General features: G+C 40.8%; 1 protein-coding gene and 1 long non-coding RNA gene across 2 annotated transcripts in view; one reads left to right on the top strand and one right to left on the bottom strand.

The window, feature by feature from the left end:
• The first annotated feature begins 218 nt into the window (after positions 1-218).
• The window catches only part of LOC144378017 (uncharacterized), a 135,335-nt gene continuing 111,183 nt past the window's right edge, over positions 219-24,370 (top strand). Inside the window, exon 1 of the long non-coding RNA XR_013439447.1 lies at positions 219-2,612. This is a non-coding gene — a long non-coding RNA (uncharacterized LOC144378017). The remainder of the gene's footprint in view (positions 2,613-24,370) is intronic.
• The window catches only part of Slco3a1 (solute carrier organic anion transporter family member 3A1), a 381,072-nt gene continuing 379,276 nt past the window's right edge, over positions 22,575-24,370 (bottom strand). The window contains exon 11 of the mRNA XM_078051215.1: positions 22,575-23,386. Within this exon, the coding sequence (XP_077907341.1) occupies positions 23,295-23,386 (92 nt within the window). The 3' untranslated portion in view covers positions 22,575-23,294. The remainder of the gene's footprint in view (positions 23,387-24,370) is intronic.

Below are 24,370 nucleotides of genomic sequence, written 5' to 3'. Positions count from 1 at the left end.
CATCCCACCAAGATAATGTATTTACAGGTTAAAAATAAAGAAACCTAACATCTTTATTAACACGTGCAGTATTAACCTAGGTAAGTGTCCAATTTCTTTCAGATACTTTTCAGTATTAAATGTAGTTCAATGACTTCAAAATTTCCTTTGTATATTCTAATGGATGATGAAACCCACGTTGGAAATTATGGATTTACTCTATCCTCCTCATTTTTCAGAGGAAGAAAGCTAACCCCTTAAACTAAAGTACCACACCTAGGAAGATTCATGAGTACAGCAGGCCCTCCATATCCACAAGTTCCACAGCCACAGATTCAACCAGTTGCAAATCAAAATATTCAGAAAAATTGCATCTCTACTCAACATATACAGACTTTTAAAAATTACTATTCCATGGACAATGTGATACAATAACCATTCAGATAGAAGTTACATTGTTTTAGGTATTATAAGTAATCTAGTGGTGATTTAAAGTACATAAGCACTATGCTATTTGTACAAGGGACTTGAGCCTCTGTGGACTTTGGTATTTGTGGGGTTCCAGGAACCAATCTCATGAAACTACTAGAATAGAAGAATAGAAGCTGGTCAACCACCTTGGAGACTGATGAGAGCAGCAGTTCTCTGCTGTAATCTTACACTGCAACCATCTTAAGGAACTTAAAATACTAACACCTGGGTCTAGAGATTCTGATTTAATTGGTCTGGGTTGGGATTCAAGCATTTGACTTCAATGTGTAACTGAGATCAAAGGAATCACAAATGCTTCCACACATTGAGAGTCCCTGAATAGACCTCTTCTACTGAAGAGCTCTATTCTCCCCCATCCCACCCTATTCTATTCGATTTGTGTTTTAGTCAGTTTTTTTTTTCTTGCTGCTACAATCAAAAGACCCAACAAGAACAATTTTAGAGCAGGAAAAGTTTATCTGGGGATCACGGTTTCAGAGGTCTCAGTCTGTGGACAGTCGGCTGTATTACTCTGGACCCAAGATGAGACAGAACATCATGTGATGGAGGAAAACAACTCAGGACGTGGACACCAGGAAGCTGAGAAAGCTCTCACTCACCAGGAACAAAATATATGCCCCAAAGGTGGGCCTCCAGGTACCCATCTCCCTCCTCCAGCTACACCCTACTTGTCTACTAGGTTAAGATTCTCACAACCCAATCATTTCACCTTTAAATTTTCTTGCATCATCCCACACATGAGCTTTTGGGGGACATCTCATATCTAAACTATAACAACTTGATAACAGAAGAAGGGCTTCAATTCAGAAATGAAGACAGATCAAGATGGACTTTCCAGGAAAGAAGGACATCCTAGCAGTTTATAAAAGCTGAAGACTTGCAAAAACTCTTCTAAGCAGTAGCTAGTTGTGGGCAAAAGCATGCTTCTGACTAAGACGGGTGGAATAAGAATGTTCACAAATTGTCTGATTCTGGACATGTTTTAAAAATATCCAGAGGTCAACTTGCTCATCTGCAAAATGGGTCTTAGGAGACATGGAGCTTTTGGATAAGAAACGTGGATAGCGAATGGGGAGACAGTAGTCAACTGGAAAGTCAGCTGTGTGACTCCTAATGAAGACAGCTTGCTGTTATCATGCAATGGGAGTCTGGCACTGGAAGATATCCTAACTTTTCCAGGAAAATCAGAAACCTGGACTTTTACATAAGATTTCCTGAGCTTTAGATTTTGGCAACACATTTAAATATTCAATTCTGCTTCTGGGGAAGGCATAATGTGGTGGCTCTCAGCTCTGCGAAGGGCAGAAGTTGACCATTTCCCCACACATGATTTTAAAGATTTCTTCCATCTCTCATTTCATAGGAATCCTTTGTGGGTTGGGTCCACATGAGAGTTGTACCAACCATGACAAACCTTAGGGAGCACATTTAGGTAGTTACTGTTTTTTACAGTTGAAACATTTAACATTCTGTGTTGGTCCTGCCCAGCCCCACCTGAGGCAGATTCCTGTTCTAGTGGAGACTAGGCACAGGCTAGGATGCAGGGCATGTCACTGATCTCCTTTGAGTCTTAGCATCTCCCAACTTAGAAATGGGAGCAACAGGGTCTGGGGCTGTGGCTCAGAGGTAGGGCGCTCACCTTAGAACATGCGAGGCGCTGGGTTCGATCCTCAGCACCACATAAAAAACAAATGAATAAATAAAATAAAAGTATCGTGTCCAACTACAACTAAAAAACATATTAAATAAAGAAAAAGAAAAAGAAATGGGAGCAACAGTGCCATAACTGTGAGCCAAAGCCCTGGGTAAGCCCTAGCAGCGTGTTTTCCATAAGCCATGACAGACAACCCTGGGGGTGAGAGAGCACCCTACAATCGATGCAGGGCCCTCTTCCCAGAGCTGAGGTCAAAAGATGATTTCAATAGGTTAAACTGCTTGTCACTGGACCTCAATATGAAACTAGCTTCCCCTCCGCCCTCTCCCAGCAGGATTAAGCTTCTAAAAATACCTCTATCAGCAGCACGCTCCATCTGACTGGCTTGACAAGTTACAGTCTTCAGAGTCTGTTTCCTGCTGCTTAACTAAGGAACGTCCTTCCTTGGTCAGAGATTCATTCTCTTGAAATCTGTCACCTTCCTCAGGTCAGTGGAGAGCTGATGGGTATTGTGTTTCATATATGGGTGAACACTCAGCCATCCGGTCTGAAACAATGGTGATAGCCACCAGAGAATCTTGCTCTATTTGCGATCTGGGCTGAGGTAGAGAGGGACCATCTCTGCATTTCAGCCTCTAAACAGGTCTGTGGAGAGCATTGTGTGTTGAACCTGTTGGGAGATGCTCTCCAAAGGCTGCGGGATTTATTGGTGCAGCTCCTTAGGAGGAGGATCATCAGGAGATTCATATTATAGAATGTTCCTTGGGCAGTATACAAAATGGATTATATGGTGTCATCTATCCATCTGCCTGTCTATCCATCTATCATCTATCTATCTATCCAATCTCTCCATTAAGGAATGGAAGAAACTTACTGAAATATTCAATTTGATGATCTCTAGAAGCTAGTGGGATTATGAATGAATTTTAGGCCTTCCATGTTTTTCTACACTTATCAAAAACACCAAAGCAGCTATACTATGTTAACACACTTTCAAAAAGTTTTTGGTATTTTATATTATGCAGAATTTTCAGTTTTGTGTAAAGTTTGAGGTGAAATGTTATTAGAGTTTTAAAACCATTTTAAATGCTGCTTCATTCTTAGCAGGATAATATAGTTAGTAACTTCTGAGAATGATGGATATTATGTTCTTTAAATTATACAAAAGTACTTTGAATTATAGGGGATCGGATCGGTTCTGCAAATAACTAAATACACCACTTAAAACAGTTATACCTATTTGATATAAGTGTATTTCCATTGCAGAGAAACTATCTTAAAGGAATGCTACATATATAAAAGAGTTATGTATAAAGATGTTCATCACAGCATTATTTATGAAATAAAAAAATTGGAAACAACTTGTTTCTTCATAAAGACACTTAAAAGTATGTAATGTATTAAATTCATAATATGCAATGAAATTAAAATAAAAATAGGAAATAATTAAAAACGACAACTACAAACATACTAGTAAATGTTAATGTTTAAATGTTGAAGAAAAAAATGGGCAAACAAAACCATACATAAAGTATAACTAAACCCAGAGATTATAAGTAGCATGTTCTACCTTGAGTTGTGATGAGAAATAAATGAAATAATATATTAAAACCCTTAGCAAAGGACTAATTGCATTGAAGCATTCATGAAATGTTAGCTCTCAATTTTTGATACACTTGTAAATGTCTGTTGTAAAAGAACAAAAGAAAGGGTTATCTGCTAATTCTTTTATTTTGGTGGAGTTATGAGAGATTTGCAGGAGGACTTCGTGTCTATATTTCTTTCATTTTCCTAATATTTCATAATGAAAAACATATTCCTTTAACTATGGAGAAATAAAATGAAACAGAAATAAAGGTCATTCTATATTTGCTTCTCCTTCATGTTGACACAGTGATTTAGCTGGTGGCAGGGAGGGTTATCTTCTTGTGTTTTCATACTCCACGAAACGAATCCAGCTTGGACTGGAAATGGTTTTGTGACTTCCCACAAGATTGTGGTAGTGATGACCTCAAGGCAATGCTGAGAAAATCAAATAAAGATGAAACATGTGTTCATGACTTAAAATTTTCAGAGAGGGCAAAGGAAAGCATAATCCAGGACACAGTTTAAGGATGGATTGGAGAAGAAGACCTCTGTGGGTTTGCCTTCTTGTCTCAGGAGGTAGCTGGGTGCATAGTAGGACATCTACTTAGACAGATCATGATAAACTTGTCCATCAATTCCAGGGTAGATTAGCAAAACACATTGCAGCCTGTGCAGTTTGCACATATCCAACAACAAGCAAGCAAAATTGCCTCAGTGATAGCCTTCAGAGCATGGGGCAGGGAGAGCTGTGTGGGGAGAGGTGGTCGTGGTGGTTGGGGGCCTCATATGCTGATTCATGGGGACAGATTTTTAGAGGAAACCTCAAGGGCTGGGCTCATTCCCTGTGTGACTTACTAAAGTCCCCCAGCATCTTTTATTTCCTGCAATGCTTCTGTCCCTGAGTATGCTCATATGAACTACCTAACTGGGAGGCTGGTGCTTGGAAAAAGAGGGCTGTTTCATCTTTTTGATGAACATTTTCCATTAAGTGATCCCTCTCCAAGGGTTATAGAAGGCATCAGGTGTGAACCTGCTTTAAAAACAGTCGCTGGCACAGGTTTAGGGACAAACAGAATATTCATGCTGGGAATTTCTTAGCTACATTTTGGCCAAAGATGGGTCTCACTTCAACTACTTTTTCTGCATTTGATGTAAAGATGGCACCAGGATTGGGAGGGTGGGTGGCAAGAGGTCTCTGCTACCCTCCCAGCTACTCTTGTGCCCCATGGAGGGCCCTTGCTCTCTCTGGATGCTGGATGAAGAGGGACTACATTTCTTGCTGTAGGGCTGCTGGTGGCATGTACAGCTCTCTGCGGAGCTTTTAGTAGGGTCAATTGCACAATGGTAGAGTCACTTTCTCTGTTACTGATCTTTAAAGGTAGAGTCAGTTTCTGTCTTACCCAACTTTATTTCCACTTGGACTTAAGGCTAAGGAACTAATTTCCTGCCTTGTTGAATGCAGAACCCAGAGGCAGTTTAACCTTTGATGACTGAGTTAAACTCTCAAATAGGCTGGATAATCATTAGGATTTAAATTAAGGATTAAACACTCCACAAGGTTCCCAGTGTGACTGCTCTGAGTACAGGCGGCTTTGGTGGCTGTCAGTGTGGCAGCAAAGAATGTGATCTCAGAGTCTCTTGAGGCGCAGCTTGGGCTGGCAATCATGGATTCAGTCCCCGAACTCTTGATGCAAATCCTTGTTTCTCTTATCATAAAATCCAGGCACTTCTACAGTACCCTTGTGCCAATTAGTTCAAAGCAGACTTGGCAAATATTTGCAAAATTAAATCTCAGTGTTTTGTGTACCCAAGGTTGTTCTGTCATTAATAACTGTATTTATCACTATATTTCTGGTTTCAACTTTGTTACTGACTTGCTGTGTGATTATGGGACAGTGACTCGTCTTCCTCAATCTTCTCAGTGGATACAGTGAGATCAGAGGATTAATTCTGATCAAATCATGATGATTCTACTTTAGGCAGGTACATCAGGGTTCACACTTTTTTCTTGTACCTAGTTCTTGTGAATTAATATTAACCACCGATGCCCCCGTGTATCCAATTATTATATAAGGCATTCAGGTAGAATTTCAGAAGATTGAATCTTTTGAGTTTCGTTCGGCCACATGTACAAAGCACTTTGGAAAAAAAAATAATAATGGGCCACAATCTCTGGGCTTTGGCAGTCATGTTCCATAGTAATCTAATCTTGTAATATTTAATAAGTCTTGGAGGGAAAAAGATGTTTGGAGCTGAATACATCTGGTTAACACTGCTCACTGTATCAGTCTCTAAAAATGTGCAACGTATGCTAGCTTTGTGCTGGATAAGTCCTGTTTAACTTTTTTAACTGGCATTTTAACCTTCCAAACTATTCAACCATGGTGATTGTTTCTGTCTGCTTGGTTCACAATTCCCTCACCCCCACACTCTCCCTTATCCTTCAGCAGAGGGCATTTAGCAGCCATTTTGGATAAAGCCATTCACTGCCTAGCAACAGTTGATTAGACTAGAGACAGGTACCTCACCAAACTGGACCAATCAGCTGTAGTGGTGTTCTTTCGACCCACCATGAGCACTGAAGCAGCAAAGAGCATTGGTCTGTAGAGAAAGCAGGAAGAACACAGCAGATCAGCAAAGAGGAACAGCAAGAGAGTTTCTATGCAGTTCTTGAGGCATGTCATTCCTTAGGTGGACTGCCTGTGGGTTCCTGGGATACCTCTCTAGCCTTCTTCTCAAGCTACTGTGAGTGGCTACTGTAACATACAATGGAAAAAATCTAATTTGTTTTATTTTATTGTTTTGGGATGCGTAATAAAATTTCCTTGAAACTTCAGAGTAGTTTGAACTAATTTCTTCTAGAGTTTCTTGGGAGCTGGTGATACACGAAGCCAGGGGGTACCCTGAAAATAAGACCAGCTTTTAGTCTGTTGGTTTGTTGGAGAATAGATAAGGTCATGTGTAAAGTTAGTTTTCCATCACTAGATTACCAGAGATAATCAACTGACAAAGAGAAGAGATTTGCTTTGGCTCACAGTTTGGGAGGTTCCAGTTCATCATCAGTCAGCCTTGTTGCTTTGGGCTTGTGGTGAGACAGCACATCAAGGCAGAATCGTATGGTAGAGTAAAACCTCTTACATTATGAGCTAGGAAGAGAAAGAGGAAGAGGCAGGCCTAGCTCCCAGAATCTCCTTCAAGGGCCCACCCACAGCGACTTAAGAATCTTCCACAGCCACCTGCATTGACTCAGGAATACCTCCCTTGTAACCATGCATCTAGCTGGGTTTCACGAGGCGCCCGCAAGGTGGCCAGTGCCTCACCAGGGTAATTTTTCCTGTGCAGGAGGGGATAACCCACCTGAGAAAATATAGTCTGAAATGGTGAAGAAATAAAAGACAAAGTCAGAATTATAATTTTACAGGAAAGCCTGATAGATTCTTCCAGTCCTGGTAGGATCTAGAACAGAACAACTGAAAAATGGCTCTGGTGGTGGATTATTTAAGGGGGAACTTTATCAAAGGCAGGGATAAGGTTTCAGGGATGGAGTCTTGTTTCCTGATATCTTGTTGTCAACAGGTTGATTGGCACCTTGGTAGGCTACATCCATCTCAGAGAGGCTGTGTGGCTATAGCAGGTGCCCCCATCTCCCGTGCTGTGTGGGTCTTGGCGGAGCCAAATAGGACTCACATGTATCTGGACAATCTTGCCAGCAGGATTGCCACTGGAAGTTCCCAAATACCAGATTTTCCTATTCAGTGGGTTTCCATGCCGATTTGGTCCACCTGTAGTCCACAGATGGCGCTCGATATCTGAAAACTCTCCTGCTATTATGACCTGAATAAAGTGTTTATAAACATAAAAAAAATGAATCTTCCTCAATACCTCACCTCTGCAAAGTTCCACCATCTCCTAGTACCACCCTGGGGACCAAGCCTTTAATGCATGGACCTTTGGGAGACATTCCATATCCAAACTATAGCAAGTTTTGTACAAGTCATCTCTCAGAGAAAGTGGTGGGTGGGAAAGAAGCCCAGATAAACCAAGTTATGTCAGAAACAAGGGAGAAGCCAATTTGCTCTGTGTTTTAGTTAGCCTTTTCTTTGCTATGACCAAAAGACCTGACAAGAACAACTTAAAGGAGGAAAAGTTTATTTTGGCTCAGAGTTTCAGAGATTCAGTTCATGATAGATAAACTCAATAGCCCTGGGAACCAGATGAGGCAGATCATCACGGCAAAAGGGCGTGATAGAGGAAACCACCGCACACCCAGGAATCCAAGAGAATTCTGCTCTTTAGGGACAAAAAAATAAACCCCCAAGTCATGCCCTCAGTGACTCACTTCCCGCAGCCACAACCTACCTACCTACAGTTACTACTCAGTTAATTCATATCAGTGGATTAATACTCTAATTTGGCTAAAGCTCTCATGATCTAAACATTTTACCTCTGAAAAATTTTGCATTTTCTCATATACGAGCTTTGGGAGGACACCTTATAGCTAGTTGTTACTCTTTTGAAGGACAAAAGGGGCTCAAAAATGAACTAATCATGGTTTTTTTTTATTATTTCATGAGTTGATATCCTGGGTTTGGCTGGGTGGGGGGCAGGGCTTTCCACCTGGGGATCCACTTCCACTTCCAGAGTTAGCTCATTCCTAGAGATAATAAGCAGTTTTCCAGTGAATATGCAGACCAACCAATCTACAGCTTAAACACCAACCACTTCTTTTATCTAATTCTCATATTCTAAGCCAATATTTCCCCTACCTTATATCAACCTAGGGCCAAAGATCAGGTAGTATAGAACAGGCCCTACTTCTTCAAACCAACCAGTCCTAAGCTGTTTGCCCTGCCTCGCCGGACTTTCCTGCAGTCCACCACAACAGCTGTGCCTTCCCCTCCCTCCACCCGCATCCTGACCAGCTCTGGGGCTTCCTCCTGTGGCCCTGTGTGGTGTGCTGTGCCTCTTACTTCCAGGGGAACCGTGAGTAACATTGAACTTTCCTTTCGCCAGCATTGACCTCTCTATTTTGTCACATACTCAAATTTTTGAAGTAACACTCAGGCACGTATTAAAATGCATGAAAGAAAGAGCCCACCTATGAGTTGTTTCATTCACCAGTTCATGATGAAAATAGCAGCGAGTACAGAAATGCCTTTTTAAAACCAAAGCTCAGTTAAGATATATTCCATGTGTGTATAAATATGTCCAGATGGACTCTACTGTCATGTGTAACTAAAAAGAACAAACAAAAATAAATAAAATAGAACCAAAGCTCAGAAAAGTTGAATGACTTGCCCCGAGGTCAGATTGACAACACCCAGGGGAGGCAGATTTGAAACCATGCCACCAGGTACCGAAGTACCCACCCTTAACCTTCTGTCCAGGAGCCACACAGTGCTAAGGGCTATGCATGCAGAGTGGATGGGACAGCCATCATATCTGTTCTAGTGGACTTTTCAATCATTTCAGTGGGGAGACAGATGTAGATAAAACCATTCTGCAAACCAACGTGTACTTTGAAGTCAAAGAGGTGCTAAAAATACAAGGTAGCCAAGGATTCAAATAAGAATATTTTCAAGTACAAATAGCCTGAGGTGGGAGGAAGGTGGCAAATTTTGGTTACTGAATGAAGATCAGTAGAGTTGATTTAAGAAGTGAAAAAAAAAGGGGTAGATTTACTGTTAATAATATATTTTATTTTATTTAACCCAATATATCCAAAATATCATTTCAACACAATTAGTAAAAAGTGTTGTTAATGAGATATTTTCATAAGAATTTGAAACTAGTGTATTTTAATTTTACCCCATAGTACTTTTCTATTTGTACTTGACACATGACTAGTCTGGAGTAGCCACATTTGACGAGTGGCTACAATATTTCATATTGAATAACATACGGATGGATTATCTAGGTAAAAATTTGTACAGTGATAGATTCTCACAGCCCTTAGGAGACACAATTCTGGCATTTGGTTTTGCTAATAGAAAATATGATGCCAATTTGATTGATTTTCTTTTGTCAGTAGATTTTTTTTTTCATTTGGTTGCTGTTAGGTTTTTTGTTTTGTTTTTGTTTTTGTTTGGGGTGCTGGGAATTGAAACCAGGGCCTTGTGTGTGCAAGGCAAGCACTCTATCTGTGACCTATATCCCTGGCCCTTGAATTTCTTTTATCTTCAATATTTTGCACTTTCACTATAATGTGGCTGATAGTAATTTATGTTTTTTTCTGCTAATGATTCAAAGAGGTGTTCAAAGACCTATATCTTTTAAAAATTGGTATTAATTTAAATTATTTTTATTAAATAACATTTCTCCCTGTTTTCCAAATACTTACTTCAAGGACTGGTATTAGATAGATGTTTGATCTTATTCTGTTCTCCATGTCTTTTAGCTGTTGTTTGTAATTTTTACGTTTCATTATTGTATTTGAAATGTTTCTGTAGTACTTTCTTCTGCTTTTCCTATTTTCTCACCAGCTGTATCTAATTTTCTTGTAGACTGTGCATTGGGTTTCTAATTTCAATGACTAAGTTTTTCATTTCTTACACCTCCACTTAATTCTCTTTAAAACGTCTTTTTAAAAAATTCTGACCTATTTTTTTCACTATAGTTCCTGTTGCTTTTTCTATCTTCTTGATTCTTTTGTTTATTTTATAATCATTTTCAAATTGTCCTCTTAGCTCCCGTTCTCAATTTGGGTCATTTGCCAACCTGATATCATAGTATTTCATTTCCTCGTTGAATTTCAAATTGTCATTGTGAATTCACATCCAGTGGGATTTTTTCTTTTCACTCATAAATGGGTCACGAAAGTGTCCCTTTAATGAGATTTTTTTGTTGTTGTTTTTGCATTTGCAAGAGTTCTAGAAGTTTTTTTTTGTTGTTGTTTTTTGTTTTCTTTCTTTCCATGAAGTAAATATACATATATGAAGTAAATATACTATACATTTATGGTTTCTGAGATTCCATTTATTAAAGGTCACTATTTTCATCCCTGACCTTAGGAAGATAAGGCAATTTGCCTTTTTTCCCAAGCTGTGGGCAAAATTTTGTTGTCTTGGTTTGAAGGACGGAGCCTGTCGTGACTCTAGGCTTTACGAAGAGACTTTCATAAAATATATATTGACAAATTATAACTCTACATATTTATGGGGTATGAAGTGAGGTTATGATTTTTGAATACAATGTGGATAATTAAAGGATGCAAAGCCTCAGGAGAAATAAGTTTACTTTTTCTAAAAAGATCTGTTGAGGTCTGTTGCAGGGTGTGGTAAGCAGGGCTAGTAGTTGAATACTTTTCCTTGTCCCTGGGAGGGCAGATCTCGAATGCACGCATCCCAGAAGATGCAGAGGCTTTGTCAGGCTTCCCAACTCCTGGCTTTGGTGCCACACCTGGCATCAGCACCGGCCTCTACAGTCTCTGTTTGGGCTTAGCACCCAGAGGAGCCATGGGGAGGGGACACCCATTTATTGCAGTCGCTTGGCTGTGGGTTCCCTTTCTCTTTTGTTTCCCTTTCTTGGATTCTTTCCAAGTTCAATTCTGTAATTTTCTTATTTCTGATTGTAGTAGGAAGGGCAGCCCTCCTGTCTTCTCCACCCGCCCTACTTCTAGAAATCTTCCAGGCATTGCTTTAATTTGCATAAGTCTTAAGAAAAGTCTTTCTCCATATACTTGTTTCCATATACTTCATATTTTATGTGGTGGTGTAAACAATCTTTTAAACTTCAGGATTGTTGGGACCAAACAGTTTATTATATTGTTTGTTACAGATCTGCAGAGAAAACATAGGCAGGCTTTCCTTGTTAGAGTAGAAGAGAGAAAAAAAGAGGCTATGTATGTGGTTTAGAATCAGAGGGGGTCTGAACCATGGCCAGAGTACTGACTCTCGACCCTGACTTTGGGACATAAGCTCCATGAGAGGAGACACATTGAGCCCCATTCACACCCCTCCAGTGGTACAAAGAAAGCCAGCAATGAATATTCACTGGACGGACAGAAATAAACAAACGACGAAGTCTCTGAACCTTTCTGTGTTCATCTATAAAATAAAAATAACAGAATTAACATTGTTCAGCTGCTGTGCAGCTTGGAGGTGGTCCGGGTTAAGTTCCAGGCACACTGCACGTGATAAAAATGCTCTGTGGTTCTAGAAAAGGCAGGGGCATGGCTTGGCTTAGGGAGTGATCAAGGTGGATCAGGAGAGATTTTATAACTAGACTTTTTTTTTTTTTTCTGACACTTTCTCTACTCAGTGAACTTCCCAATCATTAAATCATTGTGTTCACCTCTGCATGTCTTCTAATTTTATCTACATCTCTGTCTGAGAAGGCTGTCAAGATGGCATGTAGCTCTCGTGGCCCTGTGCGTGGTGCTTACCTCCCTGTCCTTCATGCCCTTTCACAGACTCCTTCCCTCACAATTAGTGCTTGTTTTCTTGTCATCCTTTCACTTCAAAAGGCAGCCCCTCACTTGCTGTCCGCTGCTTCCTTAGCGTTCTCTCCACATCCTTTGAACACATTGTAAAGGTCAATTTGGAATCAGATCTTCCTTCCTCCCCTGTTCCTGTAACCACCTTGTCTCTGTAGCTAGAGGCTCTTGCTGAAATGGTTTTTAATCCTTCAGTGACTTACCTCTATTGTTTGACTTGGTTTCTATAATTTGAGAGCTACATGTGATTTAGAAGCTCTTGATGCGGGGAGTTTATGATACACGCAGTGATCTTCGACTTTGAGAGCAACGCAGTGCCTCCCCTTTGGGCTGTTTCCCCTGTGTGCATGGCTCTGCCTGGTATGGGGGAGAAACAAGGAAGCAAAAGTCTCAGTCTCTGACTCGGAGAAGAGCATAGTTTTGTTGGGGGATCGTACCACAGGTGGTGTAATAGGATAGTACCAAGGAATGTGGAGTCGAGTGGGAAATGATGTGACTCAGACTATGAGGGCTGCATGCATTTAGAGATAAAAGAGATTGCCGCTTTCCCGGTGACATAAATACTCAGACCTTTTGCCCACCCAGGGATGCCATTTGCCTGGTGACTCACGACTAAAACACTCAGGGATCACTGCAGGGAAACTGGGCTAACTGGGCTGCACGAAACAACCACACAAGAGACAGAAATACCTTTGTCTTTGGGGGTGCTGTGACGACTCCTCTGACCTTAAGGGTCTGCAGAAAGAGAGAGAGAGAGAGAGAGAGAGAGAGAGAGAGAGAGAGAGAGAGAGCATGCTGACCCCTTTTATTGAGAAGAAGCTACTCAAATGAGGCAAGGGGTCAGGTTTCAAGGGGCTGAGTGTAGCTTCATGACGTCTGCTGTCAGCAAGTTGACTGTCATCTAGGAAGGCCACACCCAAAGGCAGAGTAAGAGAAGGGGACACACAAAAGGTGTTTCCATGGAACATTCTCTCCTAAACAGGGCAAAGGGTAATATTACAAAGGAACAGGTGAGCAGCGCTCCATCCATGAGGCTGTAGGAAGGCACACCTATGCAGGAAGACTCAGTCCCTTGCATCCTAAAAATTGGGCCTATCATCTGGGCTACCTAGGCAACCAGACCACAGAGTGACCAACGATGATGCCCCACCAATCAGCAGGGGAGACAGATGCGGTCACGTGCTCGTTGGCCTCTCAAAAGAGATCGTGATGAGCTGGAGTCATCTGTGCAGCTTCATGTGGTGGAGGTGTCTTCCACTGGTCCTTGAAGGACAGGGATGATGGCAGCAGGCAGGATGGATTTACAGGTGTGGAGCACAGGTGGCCTCAGCCTGCTGTCCTTCTGGGGCAGAGAGGAGAACTGCTATTTCCCCACAGAATTTGTGCTGGGTGGCTCTGATGGGTGCATTACAGAGCACTACACTAGACTGAGAGAAAAATCATACAAACAGATTGCCAAGGAAGTATTCTGTCCCAATTTAGATCACCTTTGGCCCTTCTCGGTCTTCTACCAACTACTAAACCATATGTAAATTTCATACCCATACTGGCTGTTCTGGACAGGCCAGGGTCAAGTGGAAATGGCTCTCTCTTCCTCTAAGACTGCTCAGTATCCACAACAGCTATGGGCTAGCTATGGTTTGCAAAACACACACATACACATACACACAAACTTGAGTGTGTCTGTCAGGGGTTGTGGGTTGAAATATAATCCCCAATGTGAGGTATTAAGAGGGTGGAAACTTAATCAGACTTTAGTATTTAGAGGTGGAGCTTTTTGGAGGTAATTAAGATAAGGTCATCCAAGTGGAGCCTCCATGATTGAATATTGTTGGCTTTCTGAGAAGAGGGATAGAGACCAGACAATACACACATGACACTCATGAATAGCCTGTCTCATATCATGTAATGCTTTTCACTGTATCAGGACTCTACTAGCAAGAAGACCACCACCAAATGGGTCTGAGTTAAATAAACATCTTTTTTTAATAAAGTTACCTGGGTTCAGTTATTTGATTATAGTAATGCAAAACAGATTAATACAATACCTTTAATAGAAACCTTCACCAACTGAAATTTTCAGAGGAGTTAAACCATCTCCTTTAGCTTGTACTTGTTACAGCTGCTGATTATACACAGGTCTGCTGCCCCATGGGCTACTGTCCCATGGGCTGCTTGAGCCCAGGAATGAGTAAACACAAGCTAGCCATTGGTTAAGGGAGGAACAGTGAATACATCCATGCTTCTTGTTAGGTTAACATCTAAGTATCAGGAATATAGTTATCAGTTCCTTAGATTAGTTCTTAATTCCTTTCCTGCCTTCGCTTTCTTGATCCTTCCTCCCCCCTTATTCTCACCAGGGCCAAGTTCAAGTATTGTTTGTTCTTATGAATTGTAAAAGAACAATAGTTCCTGCCTCTCCATTTAAAGACACCTCAAGGGGTTTTTTCATGAGCAAATGTGTCAGTTTAGGCAGGAGCAGGCTAAGATGAATCAGGAATATCTTATCTTTGGAATGAATCTGACTTGCTGAATTTTGCTGTAATATCTGCCACCAGAAGCAATGCTTCTCTACGACCAAGACTCCATGGGGTGTCAAGTAGCTCAAAGAGCTTTTCACGAAACACTTTGGTTTTCTGCCATGATGGTGTTTTAAGAGAACTGACACTGTCAGCAGGGAATGATGGGCTGGAAGGGAATTACTCTTGTTGGAGCTGAAGGGCTTAGGAAAGGGCTGTCCCCACCCACCTTCTACTCGAGTAGTCCTCATGGGTTGTTTTAGTCAGCTTTTCCGCAGCTGTGACCAAAAGATCAGACAAGAACAATTTTGAAGGAGGAGGAAAAGTTGATTTGGGGACTCACAGTTTCAGAGGCCTCAGTCTGTAGATAGCTGACTCCATTCCTCAGGGCTCAAGGCAAGGAAGGACATCATAATGGAAAGGTGTGGCAGAGGAAAGCAGCTCAGGATGTGGTAACCCAGAAGAAAAAGAACTTCCCTCCCCATGGACAAATACAAACCCCAAAGGTACGCCCCCCAGTGACCTGCCTCCTCCAGCCACAGCCTAGCTGCCCACAGCCATCACCCAGTTCAGCCCTATCAGGGGATTAAGGCCCTGATTAGGTCAAAGCCCTCATTAACCAATCATGAACCAAGCTTTCTGGCTTTGTCTCACACATGAGTTTTTTGGGGGACACCCCATATCTTAAACATAACATGGTCTGATACAAATGATCAACACATTTTAGCACACAGGCACCTCGAGCACATATACACACACACACACACACACACACACACACACACACACACACACACACACTTGACCCAACTTTGACCTAGTAACCAGCAAAATAGCCTGATAGCTTAAAGGGATGTGGAAAGATGACTCCATAAACATAGATCCATTAATGAATCAAGAAGAACCATAATAACAAAAGGGATATTTAGATTTCCAGACCTTTCTGATTTTGTACTATGTTTTCAATCTCAACTTCCTTGTTTTTCTTTGCCCACTGTGACAATGAAAATGCTGGGCACAGTGGCCAACCTTTGACTCTTGCTGTTGTCTAAATTTAGACACTAGCTGATTTTATTACCCCTTCTTTGGCTATAGGTGAAAAAGCAATGTGTCTCATGCAAAAACTGACCAAGTTGGGCTGGGGATGTGGCTCAAGTAGAACCGTGCTCGCCTGGCATGCGTGGGGCGCTGGGTTCGATCCTCAGCACCACATACAAATAAAATAAAGATGCTGTGTCCACCAAAAACTAAAACATATAGATTAAAATATTCTCTCTCTCTCTCTCAAAAAACAAAACAAAACAAAACAAAAAAACACCAAAAAACAGAACAAACAAAAAATCTGACCAATGCCTAGGTGACCGGGCTGTTTTTGAAAGTCCCATCTTCTCTCAGCTGTGTAGAAGTTATAAAGGAGCCACATGCAGATTGCTTGGGCTACAGTGAACACATCATGACAGAATCATCTGACTTTCCAATCATGGATGGAGGAGCCCTGGAACTAGAAGCCTGACAGTTTATATTAGTACAGGCACAGCACAAAAATGGGGTGCTCAAGGAGACCTGAGATACCACTTATCTTGCTGCATCTGGGCATCTTAGCTACATGTAACAAGTGGCAAATCTCAGGGGGAGCAATTTGCTTTTTGGTTGAAAGTAACATTGACCTTTTTATTTAATAGATGGTTCTGATTGGCACTTTTGCTTTCCGTGATTTTGTAACAGGGAAAAATGGGCCCATAAGGTATGAGGGAAAAAGATCTGAACCTGATTCCTTAGCAAATGAGCAGGAATTAGGAGAGGTCTATTTTTTAAAAAAACTGTTTTTGTTTTCAGTTTATTTTTGTTCAAGTAGAAATATATCTACAGACTGTTAATAGATATTTGACTTTTTCATTTTGGGTTTTGATGTTTCTGAGGCCAGAACCCACCTGTTACAAGACTCTGGTTTTCAAATGGACTGCTTGTATGATTTTTTTTTCTTAACCAAGTCTACCTCTCCTCCTCATTGGGTCCTGATTACATTTTAAGGCTGGTTGGAGGAGTGAATTTAAAAGCCCTTCATTAGGTAGTGTAGTGTTGATCAGTAGGAGAAAAATCTGTTTCTCCTAGAGGAAGGAGATATTAATAATAATAAATAATGGAAGAATAAAATGTTGCTGGTTAGAGGATTTGAGGACATTTGTCCATGCAGTTCTGCGTGCCTCATTTATTTGTTTAATGAGTATGTATTGGTCTCTGTACCGATGGCTCTTGACTTAACGATTTCTGACTTTGTAATGGGGCAAACGCTACAGTGCTATGCATTCAGTACAAACTGTACTTGGAATTTTGAATTTTGATCCTTTTCCAGGCTAGCCACATGCAGCCTGATGCTCTTTTGTGAGGCTGGGTAGTGGCAGTGAGCCACAGCTCCCAGTCGGCTGTGTGATCCAGAGGGGAAACAACTGAGGCTTTGGAATGTTCTGTGTGGCTATGCCAGTGAGTTCAGTAGGTTAGGTGCATTAAATGCTTTCTCCGATTCAACCTCTGAGGGGTTGTAAATCGATGAGCATCAGTACTAGTAGTGTTCCAGGCGCTTGGTATGCATGTGAGCAAATAACCAAGATCTGTCTCCTGATAGAGGAGACACAAGACATAGACATAAATACGCACATTGATTGCATGTTTGCAGAAATACATACTGCAGGTAAAAAGGCCTATTCAGAGCATGGCGGAGGGATCAGGGGTCTCTAGGCCGAGGTAGGGTGGGGTCAATGCAGGATTGCACAGCATGGTCAGGATGGGTTTCCTGGAGAAGGGAGGTCTGAGCAAAGACCCAAAGATGGAAAGGGTATGAGCCAAGGAGAAATGTGGGGAAAGAGTGTTCTGGGCAGAAACAGCTAGTTTAAGGCCCCGAGGCTGGGGCATGTGTGGGGTGTTCCAGGGATGGCTAGGAGACCAGTGTGGCTGAAGTCACCACACATGGGGAAACTTTGTTCCAAAGGCAATGTGTGTGACAGATCACACAGAGATTTGTAGGCCACTGAACATCTTCAGGTTTTATTCTTGGGGAAGTAGGGAGCCATGCAGGGCTTTAAATAGAAGAGTGATGTCACCTGACTTAATATTTAAAAGAACCAGTTTAGATGCACTGTTCCAAATAGATTTTCATGGGGACAAAGGCAGAAACAGGAACCAGTTTGAAATCTATTGCAGTAACCTGAGCTGGGGGCGGAAGGAAAGAGGTAGAAAGTGATCAGATTCTGGGCATATTTTGAAGGTAGGATCAGCTTGGTTTCCTGCTGGATTGATCATTGGGTATGAGAAAAATTTGAGAAGAGTAAGACTCCATTTTTTGTCTAAGCACCAGAAAATGGAGTAGTCACCACAAAGATGGAGAAGCTAAGGTTAATTTGGCTTGGGAAATATTGTGTGCAGTATGTCTATTAGATGTGTAAGGGAAGGTCTCATAGTAGGAGCTGGATAGTAAGAGTCGAATTTGGGAAAGAAGGTGGACCGAAAATGAAATTTTAAGAGTTGAAAGCAAGTGGGAACTAGTGTCCCTTGGAACTAGATGGGACAGAGATAGGACAAGGTCTGAGAACTGATCCTTGGGGCACAAAACCTGGAGACATTGGAAGAAGCGGGTAAATTGCAAAGGAGAAAGAGATGCTAGGGAAGTGGGAGGAAAACCGAGTTGGACATCCAGGAAGCTCGATGGAATCGGAAGGTTAATTAGCTGAGTGTGGCACAGGCAACAAGTACGATAAAGTCTGAGAGTTTAGTCCTGACTGTAGAATCAGGGACAGCATATGTTGCTTCTCTGCTGTTTTCTTTCCTTCTCCTCCTCCTCTTCCTTTTCTTCTCTTCCTCTTCCTCTCCTCTTCTTTCCCCTCCCCTCCCCTCCCCTTCTCTTTTGTCTCTCCCTCTTTCATTTTGCATCCAGGACAGCAAAGAAACAAAAGAGCTAGTAGAAAAGGTTGGTCAAGAGAAGGATGTTTTTTAAAGTGAGAAAAATGACTACAGATTTGAATGCTGATGACCATAATCGAGAGAGAGAGAGAGAGAGAGAGAGAGAGAGAGAGAGAGAGAGAGAGAGAGAGAGAATGTAATGATGCATGAGAGATGGAAAAGAATTACTGGGATGCTTTGAATATTCTGCAGATTGCAATGTGGAATAGATACATAAAGATCTAGGCAGCCTTCTTGGGTCATGAGGTAGCATGCTAAGGAAGGCAAAAAAAATATATAGAAAAAACCTAGATTCCGAAAAAATCTCTGGACTGCTTACTTTCTGACCATTTATGTCTTAAAGACATAAACCTCTCTTTTTTTTCCGAAATGTGCTTAAGAAATATTTCAAACAGACTCGCCTGTGCAGGGGGTTCCCCTCACTGGAATGGGCTGACTGAGAAATAAAAGCTAGGAAAATAGAACGACAAAAAAACCACAGGACACAGAAAATAATTTGTAAAATGGGGGGTGAGACGGGCAAGCCCATCATACGGATTGAGCTTCTATGTATACTCTGGCAAAACGAAGCCCAAGCCTGCTTTATTTGTACTGGGGGACATCAAAGCCTTCCATAAAATGTTCTTCTCCAAAAAAGGTTAGAGTTGGGCTGTCCAGTTCCCTGGGTTACACCCATCTTCCGAGCAGAGCGAAGAAGAAGATAAAGGCCATGTGCCTTGGGCAATCTATTGTGTGGGAGAGCCACAGATAGTTCCCAAGGTTAAACCTAAAATCTTCCTGGCTACTTGCTGAGAGAAGATCCTCATGTGCTTTTCATGGATGGCTCCCCACAAAACAGAAAACTTGAAATAATTGCACAGCAAACACACACTGCCTGGTTTCTACAGTGAACATCTCTATATGTATTCTGCAGTGTAATCAATTCATCTCTCCACCCTTCTGTTTATCCATGTGTCCACATTATTTTTGGTGCACTCCAAAGTGGAGTGTCAGACATCAGCACGTCATTTCCTGAACACATCAGGAATGTGCACCAATTTCTAGAATTTAATTCCTTTTTAGAGTTCTTATTCTTTTTTCCATTTGAGGTAAAGTTTACATAAAAGAAAACACTTTAATTTTATTGTAATATTTGGTGAGACCTGAAGGAGACCTGAACCTATGCACCCCAATCCCATCAACCCCCCATTACTGCAGAGTATTCTTTAGTTCCTGTCTCCATCCCCTCCCCCTAAAGTAACTATTAATTTTTTTTCCCACATAGATTAGTTTTCCCTGCCCTAAAAACTGAGACAAATAGAATCACATTGTAAATACACTTTTGTGCGGGGCTTTTCTTTCACTCAGAGCAACGTTTCTGTGGTTAAGCCCCGTTTTGGGGTTTATCGGTGACTCATTCCTTCCTATCAGTAAGTTGTATTCTATTGTGCAGAGATACTCCAGTTTGTTTATCTATCCTTCCCTTGATGGACACCTGCTCTGTTCCCAGCTCCTGCCTATTTGAAATAAACCCACGTGAACAGTCCTGTGGAATTAGTTTTATAGACATTGGTTTTCATTGTCTTGTATGGAATTGCTAGATTTCCCAGAGAAATAGAACCAACGGGATATGTGTATGTACGTTTCTATTGGGAGAGATTTATTTTAAGGAATTGCCTCATGTGATGGTTGGGGCTGACAAGTTCTAACCTGCAGAACACCAGTTGACTTTGTAGCTCAAGTCCAAAGGCAACATGGAAGAATTTCTCTTCTTGAGGGCATTGGTCCTTTCTCTTGAGGCCTTCAACTGAATGGAGAAGCCCACCTCATTATGCAAAGTTATCTGCTTGACTCAAAGGCTACTGATTTGAATGTTATTCTCATCTAAAACATTCCTCACGATAATTTCTACTAAACTCGTGTTTGGCCAAATATCTGGGTACCATGGCCTAGCCAAATTGGAACATAAAATTGACCTTCATAAATAAGTATATGTTTAGTTTTATATGAAACTATTTTATATTTTTTTGAAGTGTTCATGCTGTTTGATATTCCTACCAACATATGCAGATGCCAGTTGTTCCACACCTATATTTGGTGTTACTTTTTAATTTTAGCCACACTAGGTGTCATGTGTGAGACAATGCAAAGCTCATGTGTGAGACAATGAAAGAAAATCAGAAGTGAAATAATTGGGCTAGGAGACTCCTAACCTTATCCATACAGTTGATACACTTGAATGGATTAACCACAGGGTGGTAACTGTAGGTAGGTAGGATGTGGCTGGGGAGGTGGGTCACTGAGGGCAAACCTTTGGGATTTGTATTTTGGTGACCATATTGTGCTCGCTCTCTGCTTCCTGGTGCCATATTCTGAGCTGTATTCCTCTGCTATACCCTTTCGTCTTGATGTTCTGTTTCACCTCTGGCCCAAAGCTACAGAGTCAGGAGTCTATGGACTAAACCTGTGAAACCATGAAACACAATAAACTTTTCAACTATAATGCCAGATTCGTGGGACCCCAATAGACCTCCAGGAGCCAAATCGGATGCAATCACATAAAGAGTCTTTATTGAGCCTAGACTCACAACCGTTCCCAATGCAGCAGTCCCAGGGAGTGAGTCCTGGTCCTTTGTCCAGGGATATTTTATAGATTTTAGGAGATACTCTATGCATCACAACATCACACAGCAAATCATCACACACTGTGGGAAAATCAAACAACTCTTAACATTAATTAGCACATTCACTGGCGGGAACAAGTTGGGTAGGGGTGATTGGTTAGTACAAGAGGGGGATTCCTTTGAACTGATTGGTTTAAGCAACGAGGGTATACATGCTAAACTACATGATTTCCCAACATGTTATCAACCACCATAAACTACTGGGGGGTCATCTGACATTCCAGGTATTTTCCCTGTCTCATGCTGATTGGTTGTCGCTAGGGGGGTTGCTATGGGTCCTCACCTCCTCTAACTGAGTCCGGGACACAGGCCTCTCCTGTTATTTACAGTCAAACAACTCTGCAGGGTGGATATGTGCTTAGGAGTGCTCTGTGGGTTTTTCCAAGGACAAAGGTCACGACGCCCCCTTCCTTAGGACAGGCCTTGAGTAGAAGCTGCTGTTATTTATTTATTTTTTTAAATGGAGCCACATTAGTTGTTTGACTTTTGTTCTTGAATACATATTCAGTTGGTGAATTTGTCAGATACTTATGTAGCAAATATTGTTTTCCTGTTTATGATTCATTATACATTTTCTTAAAGATGTCTTCTGATGATCACTAGTTTTTCTTTTGGATGAAGTCCAGTTTATAAAAATCTTTCTCATTAATAAGCAACACTTTCTGTGACCTGATTGAAAAAAAACCTTGCTGACTCCTCAGTCACAAAGATATCCTGGGAACTCACCAAGAAGTTTTATAATTTTTACCATTTACAACACATCTATGTTCCATCTTGAATTAGTTTTCATGTATGGTATAATTTTACCATTTACAACTACATCTATCTTCTGTCTTAAATTAGCTCTCACCAGTGGTATAAGGCAGAGTAAGGAATCCAGGCTGATGTTTTCCAGGTGGATATTTGGTTGTGGCAGCCTCCTTAGTTGACCAGACTTTCTTTTCCTCACTGGATTGCTTTGATACCTTGGTAAAAATCAAATGATTTTTACTGACTATGAGTCTGTGTCTGGGCCCTCTAGTCTGTTCCATTGATCAATTCATTGATCTCTATACCAGGACTCTACTTTCTTCATTTCTATAACTTTATAATAAGTCTTGAATTTAAATAGTTTGTCTTCTTTTTCAGGATTTATTGAGATATTTAAGTCCTTTGCATCTTAATACAATTTTTTCAGCTTGTCAATCTCTATAAATATGCTAGGAACATTATGATTAGGATTATATTAAGTCTGAAGTACAGTTTGGGGAGAATTGTCCTATCAAAAATATTAAGTATTTAATTCATGAAAATGGTATCTTTCTCCATTTATTTGGATATTTTTCAATTTCTCTTAGCCATGCTTTAAAATTATCAACATAGAGTTCTTGCATATATTTATAAATTAAATCCTTAACACTGTTTTTGAAGCCATCATAAATTGAATTGTTTTTATTTAATCTGCTATCAACTGTTTGCCAATAGTACATAAAATACAATTGATTTTCTACATGGCCTAATCTTGCTAAATAAATTATTAATTGTAGTTGTTTTATAGATTCCTTAGAATTTTCTGTGTAAACATTCATGTCATCTTCAAATAAAGACTGTTTTTAAAAATTCTAGTACATTGATGTTTTATGTTGCTTCCAACAGTATTTAACCTTATCTGATCATAAGACTAGCACAAGTGAAATTTGACAACAAGTCAATAGCAAACACAATGACGCTTATTACAGCATTATTTATAATTTCCAAAAAATGCTTCCAACTAAATATTGAACAATAGGAAGTTAGTTCAATAAATTCAGGGTGCATAAACTTATGATAATAGAATACCAAAGAGCCATTAATAACAGTGTTCTTGTATAGGCTTTAAGGATAAGTGAAAATGCTAATGTATTATGTGAAGAAGAAAGAAAACGGAAGACATAAAACAATCAGAACACAGTAAGTTATTTCATGTTAACAAACAGTTCCAAAGTCATAGTGTCCTAATGCTGCAAAAGTTCATGACTTGTGTGTATCAATAGTCACTCTAGATTCCGGCTGATTGTGTTCTGCCATCTTGTGACCGAAGTATCTGTGATATGTGATTCCTTTAGTTGCCACAGGGGAAGGAGGGCTAGAGAATAGAAAGGGAGTTACATAGTTAATTTCAGTTTTCATTTCATTGGGCAAAACTTGTCACATGGCCCTCGCCCGCAAGAGGTTAAGAGCATAGTCACCCCCATGACCAGAAGAGGAAAATAACCCAATATTGGTAGACATCAGTTAAAGATTCTGCAGTATAATTCCACACTCTCATTCAGATGTAAAAAATGTTTAAATGTTACAGTAGAAAGAAATTATATCTGTGGACACATCCATGAGCCTATATCCTCTGACGTGAATGCAGAGATTTAGATCTAAAATCAGTATTTGAGATAAAAACTTGAGCTTCAACAAAAGTTCTTTGAAATTATAAAACTGCACAAAAGAAGGACAATTTTCCTAGCATCAAGGGAAAATCAGAAAAGGATTACCTATTGACCAAGGATTTTCAAAATTTATGGAAGGGAATGGGAGGATTTAGACTGATGCATGTGTTTGGTAGAACAACAACTAACTTGCAGGTCAAGACAAGGAGAGGAGGTGCCTGCATGGAAGTAAGTGGACGGATAGACACTTTTCAGTGACATCTCTGAACACTGCCAGACTTTCTGTGACAAAGATTTGAAGCACCCATGAAACTGAGGAGGGCTTGGAAGGATAAATTGCAAGGACTTCGGGGCACATAGATCAGGACTCTGTACTCTGAGCTACTGATCCTAATGCTTACTGGAGAAAGCACCCAGGTAAATATGGAGGCCCATCTGCAGGGGAACTTGAAGGTATGCAACAAGGCTACGGAGAGAAGGAGGTCCAGGACTTCAACTGACCCGAGGTGTGTCAAACCAATGAGGGAGGGAAAAGTTTCCAGCAAAGGATGGATTCTTAGATGCCTGAAGTTGCCTTACTAATACTTTCCTGACTTCCTGTGGCAATAACCACTATGATCGCCCCATTTCTTATAGCCCAAGTATTTATTGAATGCCTATTGAAGTCCAAACAATATGGTACAATGGTG

The sequence above is a fragment of the Ictidomys tridecemlineatus genome, chromosome 5 (genome assembly GCF_052094955.1).
Source record: "Ictidomys tridecemlineatus isolate mIctTri1 chromosome 5, mIctTri1.hap1, whole genome shotgun sequence".
In the NCBI taxonomy this organism is placed as follows: Eukaryota; Metazoa; Chordata; class Mammalia; order Rodentia; family Sciuridae; genus Ictidomys; species Ictidomys tridecemlineatus.
The sequence above is the reverse complement of the archived record's forward strand: the minus strand, read 5'-3'. Positions and strand labels throughout refer to the sequence as shown.